This window comes from Crocuta crocuta, unplaced genomic scaffold (assembly GCF_008692635.1).
Source record: "Crocuta crocuta isolate KB4526 unplaced genomic scaffold, BGI_CrCroc_1.0 scaffold219, whole genome shotgun sequence".
Classification (NCBI taxonomy): domain Eukaryota; kingdom Metazoa; phylum Chordata; class Mammalia; order Carnivora; family Hyaenidae; genus Crocuta; species Crocuta crocuta.
Genome location: NW_027551572.1, coordinates 3,380,601 through 3,402,675, shown reverse-complemented (window position 1 = coordinate 3,402,675; position 22,075 = coordinate 3,380,601). Strand labels below are relative to the sequence as shown.

At 38.5% G+C, this 22,075-nt stretch overlaps 1 protein-coding gene across 2 annotated transcripts; it reads right to left on the bottom strand.

Annotated features, from left to right (window-relative positions):
- Positions 1 to 14,499: 14,499 nt before the first annotated feature.
- G6PC2 (glucose-6-phosphatase catalytic subunit 2) lies at positions 14,500 to 20,989 on the bottom strand. 2 transcript variants are annotated; one of them, XM_077751074.1, is made up of 5 exons: positions 20,772 to 20,989; positions 20,100 to 20,209; positions 18,090 to 18,201; positions 15,762 to 15,877; positions 14,500 to 15,011 (listed from the first exon to the last, which is right to left on the bottom strand). In XM_077751074.1, exons 1-5 carry the CDS (start codon positions 20,987 to 20,989, stop codon positions 14,500 to 14,502), a joined length of 1,068 nt encoding a protein of 355 aa, XP_077607200.1. The 2 variants fall into 2 exon arrangements, with proteins under 2 accessions (XP_077607200.1, XP_077607201.1); XM_077751075.1 differs by lacking the exon at positions 15,762 to 15,877 and having other exon boundaries at positions 14,987 to 15,011.
- Positions 20,990 to 22,075: the final 1,086 nt, after the last annotated feature.

Here is a 22,075-nt window from a genome sequence, read left to right as displayed (position 1 = left end):
TACTCTCTCTCCTTCCCAAATGCACTCAATACATAAATGTTTTCTGCCTGTGGCAAACAAATGAAATTCTGCCTACAAATTAAGTCTGAGCTGTTGTATATTGAGGCATATTATTTTTGTGTCTGGTCCTGTGTTTCCTGGTAAATAACCAGAAAGGTGGTTTAGCAAGTTAACTAGTTAGGTCAGAAGAATTAATGGTTTCCAAGTCAGGGAGGGAGAGGGTAGGAGCATTCTAGTTAAGTTATGAAAAGTACAATGACAAGTACGTGACAGAATAAAGACGCCTGTGAGAAGGAATTAAATTTTACAGTATGCCTGGGCTCATCCTGTAATATTGAAGAAAGAAGACCAAAATCCATTTGTGTGAGTGTGCATTTCAGATGAAATGAACATAAGCTCGGCACTGGGAGGCTACCAGTTTCCTGGGGCAGAATGTGTGGGGTGTGAAAAATGAATGAATCAGAGTCAGTTTTCAAACAATGTACTTGAAAGTTACTGATGAGCATGAGAAGGTTGACTACAGAGGGTTTGAAATGATGTGGAAAACGATTGTTTTCTGAGGCTCAGTGACAAGGAAGAAAGGATTATAATCTTAAAAATATAGAAATAAAGTTGCAAGTTTATTTTACAACACCAGGGAGCACCAATGTCTCCAAATCTATCCCACATCCCGTATCACTAACAAAGATATGTTCTCTGCAATTTTACATTATTAATGTTTCTCAGATAATGGGGTTCCTTACTTTCCCTGTTCTGACACTTATTCCAAGTCTTTTTGTACCTTCTGATATTTTCTGGATGGGCTCATGCTATGGTCAAACTGATCCCATAACCCCAGATAAGAGAAGTTTGAAGGAGAAAAAAAATAGAAGGATTGGAAGATAAAGTTGGGGAAATTTCTCTGAAAGTAGGACAAAAGAGAGACAAAAAGAAAGAAAAATATTTTATTTATTTTCTAATATTTATTTATTTTTGAGAGAGAGAGACATAGAGTGTGAGCAGGGGAGGAACAGAGAGAGAAAGAGAGAGAGACAGAGAGAGAGACCAACAGAATCCAAAGCAGGCTCCAGGCTCTGAGCTGTCAGCACAGAGCCCTATGCGGGGCTTGAACCCATGAACCATGAAATCATGACCTGAGCTGAAGTCAGATGCTCAACCAACTGAGCCACCTAGGTGCCTCAGAAAAAGAAACATTTTAGAGTCTCAATCCAAAAGGTATAATAATTAGCTAATGGCAGTTCCAGAAAGAAAGATTAGAGGGGAATAAATTATTTAAATTGTCCAAAAATATTTCCTATAATTTTTTTTTTTATCNTTTTTTACAAATAGTTTGTTGTCAAATTGGTTTCCATATAACACCCAGTGCTCATCCCCACAAGTGCCCTCTATATTTCCTATAATTGAAGGATATAAATTTTCAACCTGAAAAGGTTCAACGGTGTTGAATATAATAAATAAGATTATTATTAAATAATACTAGTGTGCTCCCTGGGCACACTATTATGTGATTTTAGAGAACTGGGGAAAGAAGATATGCAAATTTATCGGGGGAGGGAGGGGAAAGAACATGACACATATAATGAAGAATCATAATGGCATAGGACCTGTTGACAATAACACTTAAAAACAGAAGATGAAAAGATCTGCCTTCAAAATTCTTAGGGAAAGTTATTTCCTGCCTAGAATTCTATATCCAGCTAACTATTCTCAGGAATGACAGAAGTCTAAAGAAATTCTCAGTCATGTAAGATTTCAAAACTTTTCCTCCCCATACATCTTTTCTCAGGAAGCCATAGGAGGGTTTACCTAAAATAAAAGTAAATGAAGAGAGGTTATGGGACCGAGGAAACAGGTGGTCTTACTCAAGAATGAGGTGATGGGAGGGGAGCCTAGGTGGTTCAGTTGGTTAAGTGTCTGGCTCTTGATTTCGGCTTGGGTCATAATCTCATGGTTCATGAGTTCAAGGCTCACATTGGGCTCTGCATTGACAGTGTGGAGCCTGCTTGGGATTCTCTCTCTCTGCCTTCCCCTGCTCTCTGTGTCTCTCAAAATACTTAAAAAAAAAAAAAAAAAAATAAAGGNTGACCCTCCCCTGCTCACACTGTCTCTCTGTTTCTCAAAAAAAATAAAAAAAAAAAAAAAAAAAAAAAAAAAAAGGATGAAGTGATGGAAATCTCCAGGATGATGAGGAAGGGAAATCCCAGGATAACTGAAAATGGTGTAGCCATGGTAAGTGGCCAGCTCTGACTGAAACAAGGAAATGAGGTTCCAAGAGGAATGTCTTTTAGGAAAATCGTGATGCTCCTATACTCTCTGACATACCCTCTGACAGAGTTTGCGGGTGAATTAGCGATGTGTATACAGGAAGACAGACAGACACAGAGACAGAGAGAGCTTAGTAGCTATTAGCTCTGGGGAAAAGAAAACTTATGCATGAAAGGAAATATATTTATATTATTTATAATATAATTGCATGACTCACCCCAGAACGCTGTTTACAAAGCCATATCAATGTAAATGCTAAATGCTGACCTAAACCAAAAGTAGAGATAGGTTATGGGAGGAGATAAAAAGATGTGGGAGAGGTGATATAGGCAATAAGACACGGGTGTAAGAGAATTGGATCCTCATATTTCATGGCAGAAACTAGAGAGTTACAAATTTAAACAAATCGCAATAAGACATATTACTTTAAAAGACAAAGGCAAGGGGCGCCTGAGTGGTTAGGTGTCCAACTTCGGCTCAGGTCCTGATCTCATGGTTCATGAGTTGGAGCCCTGCATCCCGCTCTGTGTTGACAGCTTGGGCCCTGGAGGCTGCTTCGAATTCTCTTTCTCCCTCTCTCTTGCCACTCCCTTTCTTACACTCTGTCTCCCTCAAAATAAATAAACATTAAAAATTTTTTAATATAAAAAATAAAGTTACAAAATAAAAAGGAGGAAAAATGTAGCACAGAGGCACAATAATAAAAAGTACTGAAACTGGATTTGAAAACATCACAGGACCAGAAGAGTCTGGAAATTGGTTCACCAGGAATCCCACTTCTCATAGTTTATTCTAAATTTCTAATCATAAAAGTGAGCAGGATTGTCTCTTCCTGTATTGTTCAGAATAATTTGGAAAGAATCTAAGAGTCCATAAATAAGAGGATGGGGAAAAGGTAAACTTAGTTTAGACACATATACACAATGATGTTTATTTACCCTGAAGCCAATAAAGTGATGATACTGACCTATGTTTATTGTTTTTGTGAAAAAATGTCTATTATATGTTGTATAGAAAAAGTGAGTTGCTGATCATTATAGGTGGTATGATACCATCTCTTTCCCCCACTCTCTCTCCACACACACACACACACACACACACACACACACAAACACACACACACACGCACACACCTCATGTATCTGTTATGTGTATATGTGTTGTTATGTGTATATGTGTCTGTGTTTATGTGCCTGTATGTACCTAAATGCATAAAGAGATATCTACCAAACGATAGATATCTACCTGTGGATTTCTATCAAAATTTTAGTGGTTTTTATTTCCAGCCATTCATCTCTATGTGGCCATAGCTCCCTGCATATGCTAAATGTCTGTGGTCCTTGAGAACAGGGACTGTGTCTAGTTCATAGCATCCCTTGTATTTCCTCAGTACTTGGTTTACAATGAAAATTCAAGACTTTTGTTGAATAATCATTTTAAATGTATACAAGTAGTCAATAATTTGTCAGCCCCAAGACAACCAACCTACTAGGTTAGAGCAGTGTCTTTCAGTGGAAATATGAGTCACTAACGTGAACTACATGTGTAATTTTAAATATTCTAGTCACATTAAAGGAAAAGAAACAAGTGAAATTAATGCTAATAATATATTTCATTTAATCCAATATATACAAAACATTACTCGATATAAAATTATGAATAAAATATTTTACTTTAAATTTAAATTTTACCTTATCATATTAAATATTCAGAATCTGATGTGTATTTATACTTATAGTACAGCTCAGTTCAGACTAGCCACGTGTCAAGTTCCCACTAGCTACATGTGACTAGCAGCTACTATATCCAAAAGATAGGTTAGAATATCCAGTTTTGTGGATCTCCTGGTCTGGGCCTCAGTTGTCCCTACATGATTTGAGTCTTATAAAAACATGAGCCCAGCTTCTCCCTTGGAACATGTTTTTATACTGTACCTGCAAACTTTGCAAAACTTATTTAGGTTAAAGATCATGACACTCATTTGAATGAGTATCATGGTAGAATCTGGCAGAATCAAACATTATGATGTCAGAGTCTTATTGGCCCTTATCAGAGTAGTTAAAATTCTTCGCATCATTAATTTTACTTGATTTACCAGTTTGAGTTGACAAAGAGAGAAAACTAAGATTGTTTAATATAATACAATATAATTTTTTAAATTGCCGTTTCATCTGACCTCCTTGAGTTCTCTTCCCAAGATAAGCTTTTTTCCAAGTAATTTATAAGATTTGTTTATGTTTTTTTTTTCCTATGAGCAATTCTCATAAATAATTGGAGCAGCTCACTTACCAACTTATTTAGAAAAGACACCCTGAGTCATTTGGTACATCTCAAAATTGCATGAGAGCAGATGACCACAAAGCAGAAATGCTGTTATTCAAGAACAAAGTAGAATTGACTTCTAGATTACTTTGTCTAGAAACTCTTCATATAGTGCCTCTAGGTCTACTCTACATATGCACCTAGGAAATTATTTCAATGAAACGACATTTTGAACTTAGTAATGCATTCATGCATGCAATTTTTGGCAATTATGCATTCATTTAAAAATGTATACCCTGGGGTATTTTGATATTGTGTCCTGAAAGAGGAAAATACATAGGATCATAATTAGGTAGAGTTTGCCACATATTTATTCATGAATTAAATGTAAATTTTCTACCCTGAGAAAATACCAGAACATTCCCGTCAAGTTGGTTTAGGATTCTCCTTCAAATTTCCAACTAAGTGCTGGATTTATTAATATGTCTTACGCATGCAGAATCTCTTTGTAATCAGGTCACATAAGTATGTTAGTGGAGCTCAAAAAATTGCAAATTTGGTTGCTGTTTCCAAACCCATTTTGAGATAAATTTACATATGTGTGTGTGTATCCTTATAAGACAAGCATTTAGTCCATTTGTATTTGCTCCAAATTTCCAGATCAAGTGAATAATGTCACCTGCCTATAAGAGATGGGAGGTGAAAATAACTTAAACAAACTTTAAAACCCAATTCCAATTTCTTTCACACTGTGTTCAATTAAATGCCCAATTAATTTAAATGGATAGACTGTAAATAAAGCAGTGCACATGATTATCATCTAATTAGCACTGGCCAGCATTATAATGTGCTCATTAGTGAGTTGTGTGGTATCCTAAGGCTCATAATGAGTAATCAAGATACACGTGATTGGCATGTAGCTGTCTGCATGCAACTATTCAACCCAATAAATCAGCACCAGGACAGAAAGCACAGTAGAAAAAGGAAGAAGAATATATAGCTGGTGAATTTTCAGTTCCATCCTTTGTATAATTCAGGTACATGTCCTACTCTCAGACACAAAAAATAAATTGAAGAACAACATCATGGCTGGACATAGAAAGGGAAATGTTCCCCTAAGGTGACCCAGACAAATGCCAAACATTATTTTGAATGATTACAGGAAAGAAAGAAACTACTCTGAATTTACTTGTTGAGGGTACACATTTCTAATATATCAAGAATGGAATCAAACTAAAGGATGTGCAATGTCTTAATAGAATTTCTTGGAAGATGAAAATTCAATTAATCACTTAAGTGTATGCTAGGATAACATTCACAAAGCATTTTATAATTTAGAAAGTAGTGTGCCCTCACAAGTTTTGTATGTTACTGTGGAGCCAGTTAGCAGGTAAGTTGCCTTTACTGTTATATATGTGAGAAGTCACTGTGGCAGCTATCAGGCTGGCTTACCTGATGCCCAATTTTACATTCTTTTCCCTTGCTTGCCTCTATTACAGAAGTTGGAAAGTAGAGTCTCTCCCTTCCCAGACTCCCTTGAGGCTAGGAGAGGCCATGACACTGTTCTGATCAATGAAATACAGACAGAAGTGTCTTTGGAGGCTGTTTTTTCTAGAATAAAGGCTGGGTTGAATAAAGGCTGTTTTCCTTCCTCATTTCTTCTTTCCCAGAGGCATAGCAGCCGTGCTGTGGTCATCTAGTCAGAAGCCATACACCACAGATGGCAGAACAAGAAGATAGACTGAGCCTGATTCCTGGACATTCTTGAGAGCTCCTCCAGCCTGGGCCGCCTACCTCCAGCTGTCCTGTTACATGTGAAGAAGACACCTCTCATTGTTTAATCCACTGAAGTATTTTTTTTTTTTTGTAGTCATAGATGTTGCTCTTAATTATCGATGAACACAATCTTTAAATTTTTTTTAAGTTTATTTATATATGAGAGAGAGCGAGAGCGAGAGCGAGAGAGAAAGAGAGAGAGAGAGACAGAACTTGAGCCGGGGAGGGGCAGAGATAGAAACAAAATCTGAAGCAGGCCCCAGCTGTCAGCAGAGAGCCTGACATAGTGCGGGACGGAACTCACGAAAGGCGAGATCATGACCTTAGCCAAAATCAGATGCCCAGCTGACTGAGCCGCCCAGTCTCCCCGATGAACACAGTCTTAAGAGATAGATATTGTTGCTATAGATATTTTTGCTAACAAAAAATACTGAAACATAAGTATAAATAATGCCATGTTGAAGTATTGATGTGTACTTAAATGACCTTAAAATATGACCTTGATATCTAGAGGTATTCCAAAAACATCACCTGAAGAAAGAATTAATCACAGTCTCCTTTCAGATGTCACTGCTATGAAAAGGAGATAACACTGAACAGAAATCCTTGTAGCTCATTCTAGTGGTTTTCCAGGAATATTGCAGGTACCCTGCTTTATTATAATTCAAGTGAAGCAGGCTTTTACTTAGAGATGTGGCATTTTGTGGGCCACAATTTCTCATCCTCTCATGTGATGAAATTGTTGTTAGCCTGGGAATGACCTGGATCTATTGGCAGAATAAAGCCAGAGTTGATAACAAAGTGATTCAAGTGGAGGATGAATTTGAAATAGGATGGGTTAGAAGAGATGGGGAATAATGTTACTGTCTAATTTGTAGCGAGATAGAGTCTCCATCCAAGTCTTCCAAGCCCACAGGCCAATGGCATCCACTGGTGTCTACCCACCCAGAGCTGCAACAGGAGAGCCTGGAGCCTTGGGATTCCTCTGGCAGGGGAAGTTCTATGTTGAACGCAGCTTTGGATCTCTAGCACATAAAGGCACTTAACAAGTGTTTTTCAGGTGGGTGGGCAGGGGGGTTCAAGAGAAAATAAAAGCATGAATAGAAGGGGTCCTGTTTGAACTTGTGGCAATCTTAGAAGCTGTTTGGAACGGGATCTCTAACTTTCATTTAGCACGGTAGTCCTCAGAAATCTTGGTGCCACGTAATTTGGTGTTAGATTTGTGTCACATTCAAGAAGCACATTTCACCATCCACAAAGAGTTAAAAGGCAAGTTTTGTCTTTATATCTTTGAGAGAGCCATAATTAGTCCTCAACAAACCTACTAAAACGCTATTTCAAGCTTCTAGTCATTTTCCCCCACACAGCACAGTTGGTTAAGCACCTCCAATCCCTCTCCCACGAAGCTGACTTCCCTCCTCCTTCCCTTCTTCTCACTCAGCATGTTATTACGCATGTCCCCTTCGTATCTCTTCTGGCAAGAAAAATTTCCTCATTAGGATATTGAGGAAGGAGAAATGGAACTGGTAATTTCATTATAGGATCTCTTCTGCAAGACGGGTGAGCAGGAAGTCTGAATATTCTCATGTTAATAATTTTGCCCAGTAACATCAGTTTAATTATTTCATGCCTCCAGGATCTCCCTTTTCATAGCTATAAAAATTGGATTCTAATTGGAGTAGATTGTTTTAAGGATCGAAATGTATTACGTAAATCTAAATTTGTGTATTAAAGCAGCAAATTAAAAATGCAGTAATTTTTAGAATGTCCAGCCTTGTTCATTGCGTATAAGTAAAATTTAATATGCTCTGGCTCTTCTCCCAATTTGATTGAATGAGACCCTGAGAGTTGCAGAATGTCAGGACTGCAATCCGTGAACCTTCCGTTGTAAGCCCGTTTTAAGCCCCTCATTTGAGAAATTACTCAACTGGCACCTCCAATATTCACTGGCCTCCTGGCACCACGGTGGTTCGATGTGGAGACTCACTAGACTAGACTAGAATGCAGGTCCAGTGACTCCAGTCAAGGGAGCGAGCTGCCAAACTCCTCAGTCTTTTGTACATCTCTGTCTTTGAATTTGCTGGCACCTACCCCGAGGTATTCTGACACCCTTCGGGAGCCACCTAGGGATGTGTGGCCTTGCCTCTCAATCGGTCAGCATGAGCAAGGCATCAGCATTTCAGTGCTAAAAGAATAAGGTGTAGAATAAAATCTCATAAACTCAGGCAGGAACATTTACTTTCCCTTTGTTAAGTCAATGCAATCTTCATGTGGAAAGATAGCAACACCTCTACAATTTCTTTCATTCAAAGAATCGTAAAAAGGCAGAGTTTGGAATGATTCTGTAGAAAAATAAATCTCAAGGCCCAGATGCTTTTAATGTGGAATTATTGAGCTTGAGGGCAAGGGCTGTGTCTACGGAAGGCAGTGATATCTAAATACAATGACTACCTTTAGAAAGCCTTTCCATTAATGGCAGAATGTGTGAATGAGGAGGACAATCTGGCCACTATTGTTCATAAGACACATGGTGAATCCAGGGAAAAGTCAGAGTGTAATTGCCCCAGCTGATGTGCGAGGGCAGATGATAGCTAGAGGAGGAAAGGGGCTCTTTGTCTTAATGAGTTCTGGCTGTGTTTTCCAGGCACACATAGGGCCTGCTGCTCCTGCAAGGCTGTGCAGATTGTCCCACGGAAGTGCTCTCTGCTCTCACCTGAGCCAGCACTGGCAAAGGGCCGATGCTCCTCTCCGTGGGCCCCACTCTGTGCCCCAAACCCCACTCTGCAGGACGACGCTGCCGCCCTTCGGTCATTACCACCCTGGTCCTGGCAGCTCCTTCAGAGCCCAGTGTTCTTCAGGGAGATATCACAGTTTCGGAGCTGAAGACAGATTCTGTTCAGTGTATCACATAACAGAATGTTAGAAGAAAAGAAACGGTTCTAAGAAATTTAGAAATTCAAAAAGCAAATAATTAATCGGCTTTACTCTAACCTTTATAACCTCAATCTTTGAATGTTCTCCCTCCTTGAGAGCAATCACTTTGGTGCTGCCAAAAGAAATGCAGTGTAATTCTTCCCAAGTCATTACTGTGATCTCCATCAACGACGAGCAAAGATGGTAATTAGGACTCCACACCAAACCCGCCTCATTTCTGACACAGACTGTACTTGTCCTTTGGAGAGCTAAAGAGAAACACTTCTAATTCCTAGAATTTTCCCACAAGTTGCTGTCATTTGGCAAAAGCTTCCGAGATTATTGCTTCTTATGGACCTGCTACTAATAATTCTTTTTTTTTAAATGTTTTATTTATTTCTGAGAGAGAGAGAGAGAGAGAGACAGCATGAGCAGGGGAGGGACAGAGAGAGAGGGAGATACAGAATCCGAAACAGGCTCCAGGCTCTGAGCTAGCTGTCAGCACAGAGCCCGACGCGGGGCTCCAACCCACTAACCATGAGATCATGACCTGAGCTGAAGTCCGACGCTTAATCGACTGAGCCACCCAGGCGCCCCTAATAATTCTTTTTAAGGGAAAAAAAAAAGTCTTTTTTTTTTTTTTAAATAACAAGGGGCACCACATGATCTTCAGTGTGAAGTCACCATCAGAAAGCATTCAAGGTAACAAGGAGAGGAAAATTTTAAAACACCACCTTAGTTTTTTGGCAGCATTGAGCTCCACGTATTCATCCAGAAAGCGATTTGCAATTTCCAGAGTGGCCATGGCAGTCATTCAATGAGGGCAAAGTCCACAGGTGCAGTTGGGCACTAAGGATCCTTTCGGGAATGGATTCAGAATATACACAGACCTACTGGTGTCCAACACACAGGTGTGGTAGCCCCAAATGAGCAGGAAAACGTGGTCAGAAAGTCATCCAAACTTCCAGAATGAGACCATGAATATTGGGTAAAACTCTACCCAGACTTGTGGCTCCTAGAGGGTTCCAGGAAACCAGGCAGGGGGAGGGAACGAGACCTCCTGATTTGAGGCAACTGAGAGCTAAGAGTCCAGAGATCTCGGCCAGGGTGACTAGAGCTTGCAGGCCAGAGGGAGAGAGAAGGATTATGCACAGAGAGGGCATCTTAGGTCTGCGGACGGTCCCCTGGGACGTGCAGCAGAGCTACTGTGAACATTTATAGTCTCTCGAGTTCTTCCAGCCCCGGAAATGTTTAGTGTCAGTTACCACACAAGTTAATTTTTTTTTTTTTAATGTGTAAAGTTCACAATGGGAATTTCCCTATCACTACACATGTCTTATACACTGTTAACAGTAACTATTATTGTTTTCATCTGGAAAATAACATCTATGTTATTAACATCCATAATCTCAAGTGAAATCAAGGATCTCTGTGCTAAAGTAAGCATACCTTGTGCATGTTATGTGAGCAAATCATTGATGCTTCACGTTCTTCATGTTAAATAAAGCAAATAATACCATTCATGTTGTCTTAACACGGGATTGTGGTACAGATGACAGTATAAGAAATACCTCCCTCCTCCCCCAGGGAAATGCACCACAGGGCTTGATCTGTGCTGTCAATACAGTAGCCACTAGACACACACATGACTATGTAAATTTAAATTAATGAAAAGTAAATACAGGGTGCCTGGGTGGCTCAGTTGGTTAAGTGGCCAACTTTGGCTCAGGTTGTGATCTTGATCAAGGTCTGTGGGTTCAAGCTCCATGTCAGGCTCTGTGCTGACAGCTCAGTGCCTGGAGCCTGCTTCAGATTCTATGTCTCCTTCTCTCTCCGCCCCTCCACAGCTCGTGCTCTGTGTCTCTCTCAAAAATAAATACATGTTTAAAAAAAGTAAATATAATTTTGAAATGCAGTTCCTCGGTTGCATTAGCTGTGCTTCAAAAGCGCAAAAGCCACATGTGGCTAGTGGCTACCAGATTGTATAGCACAGATATAGAACATTTCCATTGTTGTAAACATCTCAGTTGAAGAATGCTAGAATATACCGTTTTACAATACTTAAGAAATGAGTCACATTTTAAAACCAAGTCTTTGACTTTTTCTTGTACCAAGGTTTTTTTGTTTATGTATGTACCAATTTGATCTCGAATTTATTTACAGATTGTGAATAAATATAAAGCATTTACAGATATAACTTTCAAGGGCATCTTGTAATGCATTTTTAAAAATATGCCTTCTGTTATACTGAAATAGATCTAGAGAAGGCCCAATTTAACCTAATGCAGATGTCCAATCAATAGGTTGTCAGAGAAAAGGGATTCAACACTCATCTTGAGAGCTGGTTTCGGCAATAATAAATTACTTGGCTTCTTTTTTCAAATGTATGTTTGATTGGGCAGTCTCTCAAGTCACTTGTCTGGATTTTCTCATCCTGAGAGCTCATAATATTGACATTTTTCTCCTGAATATGTAGATGTGTAGACATTTTGAATATATGGATATAGTAACAGTGAGTGAAATGAGCTCAATTCCACTTACGTTTAGCAAATAAATTGGAAGCAGAAGAGTCTTTTCCATCATTATTAAAGGGAGGCATTTTCTCCACGGCTGTGAGAAGCTGTTCGTCTTGCTGCCTAAGCAGTTTCCATTGCAGAAGCAATTTGCCACCATATGGATCCCTCTAGGAGACTTCAACTAGAGTAAAAAGGGAAATCTCATCACATGGGGACTTTCAGGCTTTATGGCAATAGGAGTGGATTTGTTGGGGATTAATTATAGAAAATGAACCCACACCTCATCCTATTCCCCTTCTAAGGATCATATGTCACCCAACAGATAGCGCTCACTATGGGTGCCTGGAGAGAGCTTCTCTCTGGGAACCAAGGAGGGATGTATGATGGAGCCAGCATTGGAGCAGGAGCTGCTGGCTGTTAATGCCCCAGTTTTTCCCAGGCTTGGTGGGAAGCAGTCTGAGACCATGTTGGGACAGAAGATTCCCCCCAATTGACATTATTAATCTCAAATGAAACTCTGATGAACGGGACCTGCAGAGCAGTGAGCTCTTAGGCAAGTGCAAAAGAGTATTGGATGAGACAAGCGTATTGAAAAGTGTCAAAGGACTGAAGTGGACTTCTAAGGACAACACTGAGGCAGGGGTCTTGAACCAACGACAAAAAGTCATTACCTTAAGAACCATTCTTTTCTCTTTCACCCCAAAGTTCCCATCAACACGAGACAAATTTTATTCTTATGATCTTTCTTCATCCCTCAGCTTCTTGCTTAGGAATCACCTGACCACTGAAACCAAGTTCAATTACCTTTAAAAACAAAGCTGTGGGGCACCGAGGTGGCTCACTTGGTTAAGCATCTGACTTTGGCTCAGGTCATGATCTCATGGTTCATGAGTTCAAGCCTGGCATCTGGCTCTGTGCTGACAGCTCAGAGCCTGGAGCCTGCTTCAGATTTGTGTCTCCCTCTCTCTCTCTCTGCCTCTTCCCTGCTTATGCTCTGTCTCTGTCTCTCTCTCTCTCTCTCTCTCTCTCTGTCTCAAAAATAAATAAACATTGAAAAACCCCACAAAGCCACTATGTGTGTTTTGTAAAAGCAAGAGCATATACTCTATAAATACATTTAGAAAGGAAACAATGATTTCCTTTTGAGGAAAATCTTTGATTTATTGAGGTTTTGTTACCCTCAACTAATGTTTTGCCAAATAGTACTTACTTGAACTGTTATGTTTTCATAAGTATTTATGGATGGTTTAATATATCGTCATCTAAAATAATTCACGTATTTATATTCTTGAGTAGAGTTACATAAAACATTGTAGTAGACCACAGGCAACTAAGATGTGTAGCAAAATCTGACTCAAAATGTACATGATTAAAATGACATAATTATCAATTTAAAGTCCAGAATTACTAGACTCAATGAAAAGAAAAAAGAAAAAAACTCTTATTGAGAAATTCTAAGTATAATATTAATATTCTTTCAATAATAATTTTCTAGAGGCTCCTGGATGACTCAGTCAGTTAAGCAGCCAACTTTGGCTCAAGTCACGATCTCATGGTTCATGAGTTTGAGCCCTGCGTTGGGCTCTGGGCTGAGAGCTCAGAGCCTGGAGCCTGCTTTGGATTCTGTATCTCTCTCTCTCTCTCTGCCCTCCCCTGCTCACACTCTGTCTCTCAAAAATAAATAAATGTTAAAGTAATAATAATAATTAAAAGAAATAAAATAAAGCAATAATAATAATTTTCAAAAGTAAAGCTGTAGATTTTTCACCACAGCTCAGTGTTCATAGAGATTAACCCAAATAGATAGAAGCAATTAATAGTTTTCTTGGGTTGGAGCATGACCTTGAGGAAAGGACTTGATTTTCTTGATTTTGAAAGGCTGGTAAATAATGTTCTGAGCAGAGCATCTTCATCAGCATTTATTGACACTGGAAAGCACTACTGCAAAACATATCAGTTATTAAGCAGAGGTTCAAGTCCAGACAGTAACCTGACCAATTTTCCTGGCATATGTAGCCATATCTAGAGTCATTGCTGGTCCCATCAACACCCTGCATGGTGTGAGTCAAACAGGCTGTGGCATTTTAATGACATTCCTGGAAAAACAGATGCCTTACATGGCAATCATCACGGAAGCATTCACTCTTACAGATTTTTACTTCTTAAAAATGAAGAAACAACAAAGTGTAACGGAAATATATGTCAGAAGATGTGGGTTCTAATTCCTGTTCTGACAGTGGTGTGACAACAGCAAGTGCTTTCTGCTGAATGAACTTCCTTTTGCTTATCTGAAAACTGAAGGGATTGGATCTGATGAGGGCTCCCACTAAAATGCACACAGGAGCCATAAGCAGCCTGGCCTTCTTATAGTAACTGATACTGAGGCTCCTGTTGGGGTGCTAAAGACTGTGAAAAAATAGAGAATGCTGCTTCTTACTAGGGACAATCAGTCAACAACAGTAGGTTGTTTCCAGGAGGGAATGCAGGCCCCGAGGTGCCACATAGTCAGGTTTTTCAAGAAAATACAAACATTCAGACTTTCATGTCAAATATTCTGGTTTTCAAATGCTGGCAACTAATTTAAATTGGGGTAGGGGAGACCACTGTGAAGGCCACGCTAAACATAGGTACAGTGCAATGGGGCCAGCGGCTGCCATTTTGTGACCTCTGCTTGGAAGCCTCCAGTCTCCCCTTGCCTGTGGTTCTGCTGGAGGGTAGAGCAGGAGGGACAGGCTGGGACCACAGAGAGCTAACCCCCTGTACAGCTCTAATTCATCTTCTTTACACTTTGTTTCATTAATATATGAATACAGTAGGGAATCAGAGCAACCACAGTCAGGGGGATGGATGCACTTTTACAGAAAGACAGCACGTAAAATAAATGCTCTGCATGAGTGGGGATCTTGATGAAATGGTAGAGCTGCAGTGTGATCAGCGAGACCACAGCACAAAGCAGCCGAAAGCTCAACTTGTAGCCGTTTTCCCCCCGGCAGCTCCTAAGGAACATCTCTGAGTTGATTGCAAAGCCCAAGCCAAAGAGCACCCCAAGGTTTCTCATGAGTCCAGCAAAAGGTGTGGTGTCAATGTGGATCCAGTCCGGGTTGGCACACCGCTTCTTGGCTATGGGCACAGACCACAGCAGGTCAATGTCAAGCAGTCTGAGAAGCAGGTAAAAGCCCAGGGCAAACAGAAAGAGGAAGAGGTTGGTCTTCAGGTATGTGCTCAGACTGGCTGTTTGGATGCCTGGAGCGTGCTCAAAGGCCTCTGCCACAAGCATGCCTGAGGATCAGAAAAAGACACTGAAGATGACCATGAGCCCTCGAGCCCCTCAGGAATCATTCCTCTCTGCATTAAAAAATTTACCATTGTCTTCACGATAAAAGTCTTTAGACATCTAGATTCTATCCATTTTCCAAAAGCCCCTTTCTTAGGCAATAAATAAAAACACACACTTGCCCCCATGGTCTTTCACTCATCCCTGTCAGCACAGGGGGATCACTCAGGAATCTGTGGCACTGGGAGACAAATACTTTACAGGCAGAGCACTGATTTTGGGTGCTTGCAATGAATATTTCAATTGCCATAGCCAATTAACTAGAGAGCCTTTGAAAGGCACGTGGGGCGGAATGGTGGAAACTCAGTCATGGTGAACGCTGTTTTAGGAATACAAAGCAGTGGCATAGTGTGCAGGCTGGGGGGCCATCATGAAGTCCCCCGAACCAAGACATGAGCAGACTGTCTGAGGTGAAGTCTTGGTAGTTAGATGTGGCTCTGGCCACGCTTTACAGAAACCCCATCCCCCTGAGAGGCTATGTGTTAATGCCATTGAACGAGACTGTTCCACTGTGTACATGGAGGATTTGAGAGGTGTGTTGAACTGCTTATGTTCCCAGGGTAGCATTTCCTATCAGTGGCTTGACAGAATTACCTGAGACTGGGGTCCTGCGTACCAGGGAAAATTTAACAGCATAAAACAAATGACACTAAAGCTTTCCAATGACACAACTAAAGGTAAGTGATCATATTTACCACCAATTACTCCAAGAATAGCTTGATGAGGAAAATGTGTCGCTATGAATACTCTGGAGATGCAGACACTGATTTGAATCAACCAAAAAAGACTCCAAAGAAATGACCAGGTCAGTCTACGATGGAAGAATAGATAAAAGTGTAAAAAGTAGAGAAATTGTATCACTCATAAAATCAGGGGGGTGACACCAGATGATCTTTCTCTGAAAAATCTTCTGTGATATAGCATTTTGATTCTAGAGTCTTTTTTCCCCCAAAATATTTCCATGTGCTTCGTAGGATTTGAAAAGTTTTAACAGAGGTTCCTGCGTTAAGCAATGCATTAAACTGGACCAGTGCAAAATCCTGAGATTTTAATAAATGCTATAAAGGGAAGATGATTTGATATCCTAATAATTATTTTAAAGGAGTAGGGTAAATTCAAGTTTGGGGGAATTATTAATATCCAGAAAGACCTAGAAGGGATCCTATACATTTTTAATCTCTGTTGTATGTGCTTCATCTTTATCCTCTCAACATTTTTTGTTTGAAGAAAATTCACTGGAGAGTCCACTGCCACTCTGATGAAAATCACACAAGCATTTCATCAAGGGCTAATTTTCATTTGGTTCAATTTCACAGACTCTAAGAGTCCTCATTCCTTTCCTTGTTTTTTGACATACAGAAAATAAGAGACAGGGAATTTACCTAAACATTATATACTTTAAATTAGAAGTAGCAGAGTGCAAAAAGCTTACAAAAATATTGAAGTCCAAGTTCATCATTTTAATAAAAATTAGCAATATTCAGTTATAGGAATCCTTGGGGTTTTGTTCCTGATAACTGGACCACATTGGTTTTGGGAAAACCTAAAGAATAGAAAGAAATGAGACTTTCCAAGAGGAAGTAAGCAGGAGTTATCCATAGGGAAGAAGAATAAATAGGGATTTGGTAATATTAGGATAAAGGGAAGACACCCAATAAATATCAATGAAGAAAGGAACTGTTACAGTTATAAAAATCTAACGGGAATCATAGAATTGCTTTTGAAAGAAAGAAATGTTTTTTAAGGTTTGGAAATTTGAGGAAGAAATGAACTACAGAGAAAAGGTGAGGGTTGCTAAGATTCCTATTTTGAAAACTTGTCCGTGGATAGAAAATGTTAATTTCTTTACATTACAACCTTTTACTGTTGTTGTTGTTGTTATTTGGGGTTGGATAATAAACACCTGAAGGCATACAAGTTGCCATCTCATTAGAATAAACTTTGAAAATACCCAAATCTCTTTGGTGGTTTGTTTCTTTATTATCCAATACTACTCTAAAAAGTGGAGTATGCAATAGATCTTGGAATTATTTTATTTTATTTTGTTAATTTTTCAATGTTTATTTATTTAATTTAAGATAAACAGCATGGGTGGAGTGGCAGAGAGAGAGAGAAAGAGAGAATCCCAAGCAGGTTCCACACTGTCAGCGCAGAGCCTAATGTCAGCTCGAACACACGAAGTTGAGTTCATGACCTGAGCCAAAACCAAGAGTCAGATGTTCAGCTGACTGAGCCACCCAGGCACCCTAGAAATTTTTTATTTTAGAAGAACTTTTATATAATGGTATAGGTTATAGTATTTTTAAATCAATTAACTGATAAATTTTATCTCAGTAGCCTAATAATTTATGATTAAAGTGATGCTCAGGATTGTTTTAATGATAGTGAAAGTATTTCAAGAGAGAAGAGAAGGAAACATCCCAATTCCTATAAGAATTATGAATAATCTTTAAGTTGTAGCCCTCTCTAAACATTATGATTCTATTAACATTAAATCTAACATTCATATTTCAGTTTGCCTTTAGAGTGTTTTTAACTAAAATGGTTAAATAGTTTTTAAAGCTAGAATATATGCTATTGATGTCAAAAATGTTGGCTATTCAAAGAAGGAGACATAATTTTTCTGAATTGATACATTCAAAGGGAAAGATGATTCTCAAAACTTCTTGTTAATCTTAAGGCAAGGGAATGTGCATGCAAAAATACTTCCTTACATAATTTTAGATAGCTTATTTATGAGCTACCAAAGTGATTATTGTATTATGGAAACCCAAAAGCACTTCCAGCAAGCCATTAATCAATTAAACATTTCCAACCAACATGGCAATATCTCTGAGCTAATGAGGATATTATCTTAAAGCAAAATATTAACTTTCTATTCATTGCTATTTTGGCTATGATAGAATAGAATAAGCACATTTCACCAACTAAAAAATACCAAATGAAATTTTTTAAAAAGTCTTTCTGTATTCAACACTTTCTGTATTCACATTGCAGTGGTACAGACAATGGAGAAAGCTGACCTGTGCAGCGTGGTAGACGACTTATTCATCCAACTGACAGTGTGGCTCAGGGCAGCCGTTACCATGACATACCAGACACACGATGAGCCCATTGCATGGCCAGATGGACTTCCTGCAACAACAAAGTGCTGATCCATTTGAAAGGTGGTTAATAGCGTATCAGTATCAGAAGTAGACCACAGCATAGCATATTAGCCATGAAAGTTACAAATAACTCAGTAAAAAAAAAACAGGCTACATGTAATGTTTAGAAATAGGTAGAAATGAAGGAAATTGAGTCAAATCGAGCCTTAAAACACTACTTCAAGAATTTTTTTCCAGATTTTTTAAGTTCATCAAATTCTAGAAATCAAAAGTTAAGAACTTGGGCTGTTGCAGCAAAATCTGCCACATCCTTTCTTATTTTTCATGGTTAGTTGTTTTTAATTGTTGAGAAAATTAAAGTACTTGCATTGGATCTTGAATCGTTTATTTTTCATGGGCTGAAAAGTCAAACATCTGAAAGATACCATTACTATGTTCTGCTTTACCAACCGACTTACAAATGACTGCCATATACTAGCAGCTGCCTCTGTGTCTATTTTGTAGCTGGCCACTGAAAAAAGTGTCTTTGTCATGAAATGGACCTGAGAAGCTATAAAGGGCATCAGTTCTGACACACAAAGACTGGCGGCGTTTTTACTCCCAGAATGTCTTTTCCATGCGGCTTGATTTTTTAGAAATCACTTTACTTTGATGTTTGCCATGAGTTTTTACCAAGTGGAGATTTATTCAGATTTAACACATCTCTTTTTGAAAACCACTACATTAAACAAAGATAATCTATTTCTTATAGATCTAGTTCTTTCAAAGCTATATCTTATATAGGATTTTTTAGAGCCTTTTATATGCTTATATGAGTTGTAAATATTTAGGGAGTGAATATAGAATGCACTGATTCTTTTTTTTTTCTCCATAAAATGTCTTATGAAATAGAACTCATACTGGGAAATAATGGAATAAACCAAAGTAGCATTTCAATTGTCTCAAAGATTACCAATCCATCCAACCATCCATCCATCCATCCATCCATCCATCCATCCATCCATCCATCCAATGTTGGTTTCACAAAGAAAAAATATACATCATCTGTGTCCTGATGGAATGCATAACATATTGGAGAAGCCACATTAATTATAGTACAGTGTGATAAATAATATAACAGATGGATGTATACTTTTATGGGAGCAAGAAAGAAGATATTCAGAGAACTCATTAGGAACTTACACACTGACTATATTCAGCACGAGTTTCAGGATGTCAAATGGCAAGAATTTTATGCTATGTAACAAACTGTGGTAAGGTAAAATGTCACACATTCTTATAAATTAAAACAACGTGTAATTTTCCTTTAATATATATTTTAAAAACCTTTTCAGAATCTTAAAAAACTCAATTTTCATAGTAAATATTTTACACTCATACAGAATCTTAGTTATAAAAGTAAGTGGTCCAAGAAGTCTATTTATATTCTACATATACAAGAGGAAAAAAGAAATTTGAAAGAAAAAAGTCTAAGATTAAAAATAATCTCTACTGGCAATAGTAAAACCAGGAAGTCCTTACCTCATTCATGAGATTCTCAAAAGATCCATAATAACTTTGAAAGTTGCTCAGCAACAGACAAGTCAACATTTCTTGAATTTTAATAGAGTTCTTTGGGAATTTCTTCTAGTTAACTTTTTGTTTGTTTTAGAATCAAACCATTACATTCTTCCCCCAAATAAATGCCAAATACAAAATCATTTGAAAAGTAGTCTCCCAACCTACTTTTTTACAAATAACAAAATGATTATTCATAAAGCTTTCCTTTTCATTAGTAATTGTTATGCTTATGAACTTTTAGTATCCTTACCCATGACATTTTCTTTAATACTCTATATAATATCATATAGTTATTAGGTAATAATCATACATAATGACTCTCTGTTGGACTATCTTTAGGAATTCAAGGCTGCTGTAATTGCTTACCTGGACCTGTTTCACATGTACTGGGGAACTGTTCAAGGCATGAACTTGAGTGATTTGGGTAAATCTGAGTTTCTTGGACCCACCAGTAAGGCCGATGACCAAACAATATCCTGTATTGAAAGAAATACAAATATACATACATATTTAAACACACAACTTTTGCTTAATTGAAGATTAGCTATTCTCTTCTATAAAAACGACCCAAGCAGAGCATTGATGTGGAAAGCTCATGATGAAGAGACTTTGGGTTCTGGTCTATCTTTTATAGACGATGACAGTCATTTGGAGCCTTGGCATCCTAGTTTCTAATAAAAACAGGGACTTTTTTCCTTGTAAGGAAACTTTTGTGGGTGCTTTGGATTCTTTGACTAGGAATATCAAAGTGGTCCCTGGAATTATCAGTCTGTTCATTATGGTGCTGCTCATTTAACTAACCTCTTGTTTAATCACAACATATGTGTTACACGGTTTGGAATTTACTTATAAGTCAGATCAAGTATATATTTCTATGCTTTTCGTAAATTCTACTTATGAATAGGTGTTTCAAGTCAATTGGCATCTTTGAAAGATTTTCCAAATAGAAACTACACACATCTGAAATGTGATCATTAAGCCAAAGCTACAAATTTAAGAATAAACTTTATAAAAAATGAAACAAAACAGAAAGCTTACCATTTAAAAATAAGATTGAACCAATCCCCAATGACTGCTACCCATATCATCTTGGTTCCAACTGTCTGATTAAGTTGAAACCAAAGTGGAAAGTAAATAGAAAAGATATTCCGGGGATCGCCAACATTGGACATAAAATTTAGAAAATTGTAGTAAGCTCGGTAGTCCTTCTGCAAATGCTGAATAACGAGCACTCCATTCCTGTGAAGGAAATCCATCTTGAAAGAGAGGCAATTCTAAACATAGAGCAATTGGAGCTGAAGTGCTCTGAGTCCCCCCGTTTTTATACGCTACCCGCGTGGCGTGTCTGGCCATTACTGTAACATGTGATGCTGGCCATCTGTGAGAGGGCACATCAGTCCTCCTCTGCTGAAAAGCTCATGTGGTGATGATCTTAATTGGTGCCAAAGAGGTGAAGTACATGCTGATCTGTGGCAAGTTGAGGGGAAATTTGGGTGGAGACACAATGAATTTCTTATGCAACCTCCCTTTTGTGTGCACAGTTGGATCATGTTTGCTTGAAATTTTTTGCACAGTTCATTTCCTTCAAGGGCAGAGACATTGGCAATTTCTCTGCTTGGCTAGAGGACTACACAAATAATTACTGCATGTCAAATAGCCCTTAAAGCCATGCATTTTAATTTAAAATAGACTGTGGCTCTTTGACTATTTTATTGGGTCTTAGAGAAAGGCGTATGAGTAAATATCTGGGCATGAAAAATTTATATGTTATGACAGGTTATTTTCTGATTGCAGAGTTTTAAATAAATATATTTTGGTATTTCTCTTTTAGCGGAGAGAATGATATGATATATATGGAATAGAGAAGAAAATACATGAAATATATGAAATCTGCAAGGAAACGTATTGGTTTTTGGCTATAAGGCAAGAAAGCAGACAGAGGTCACTTGGGTTATAGAACTGTGTTAGGAATGAGTCATATTTTTATGGATAAGAGAATACAATTGAGTCAGGGAATCACTCATGTGATAGAAAGTTAAAATCAACTTTAAAGGGCTTTTGACCAATCAGGAAAATGGTTTATTGAAAACCAAAGTGTTCAGCAGAAATATGAGGGAAGCACCCAAACACCCAAATAAAAAGTAGATTGGGAATACACAGAAGGGCAGCTCAGAAAGACCCAGAGGTCCAAGGTTTGAGGGTTCCCAGAAAGCAATGAAGCGCCCCCACTGGCGGTGGAGGGTCAATGTAGGTCACGTGTTCTCTTAGCATTCAGATCCTTGTCTTCTCTTATCACAGCCTCCTCGCTAGGAACCTTCTTCAAAGGATTTCTCTCGCATGGT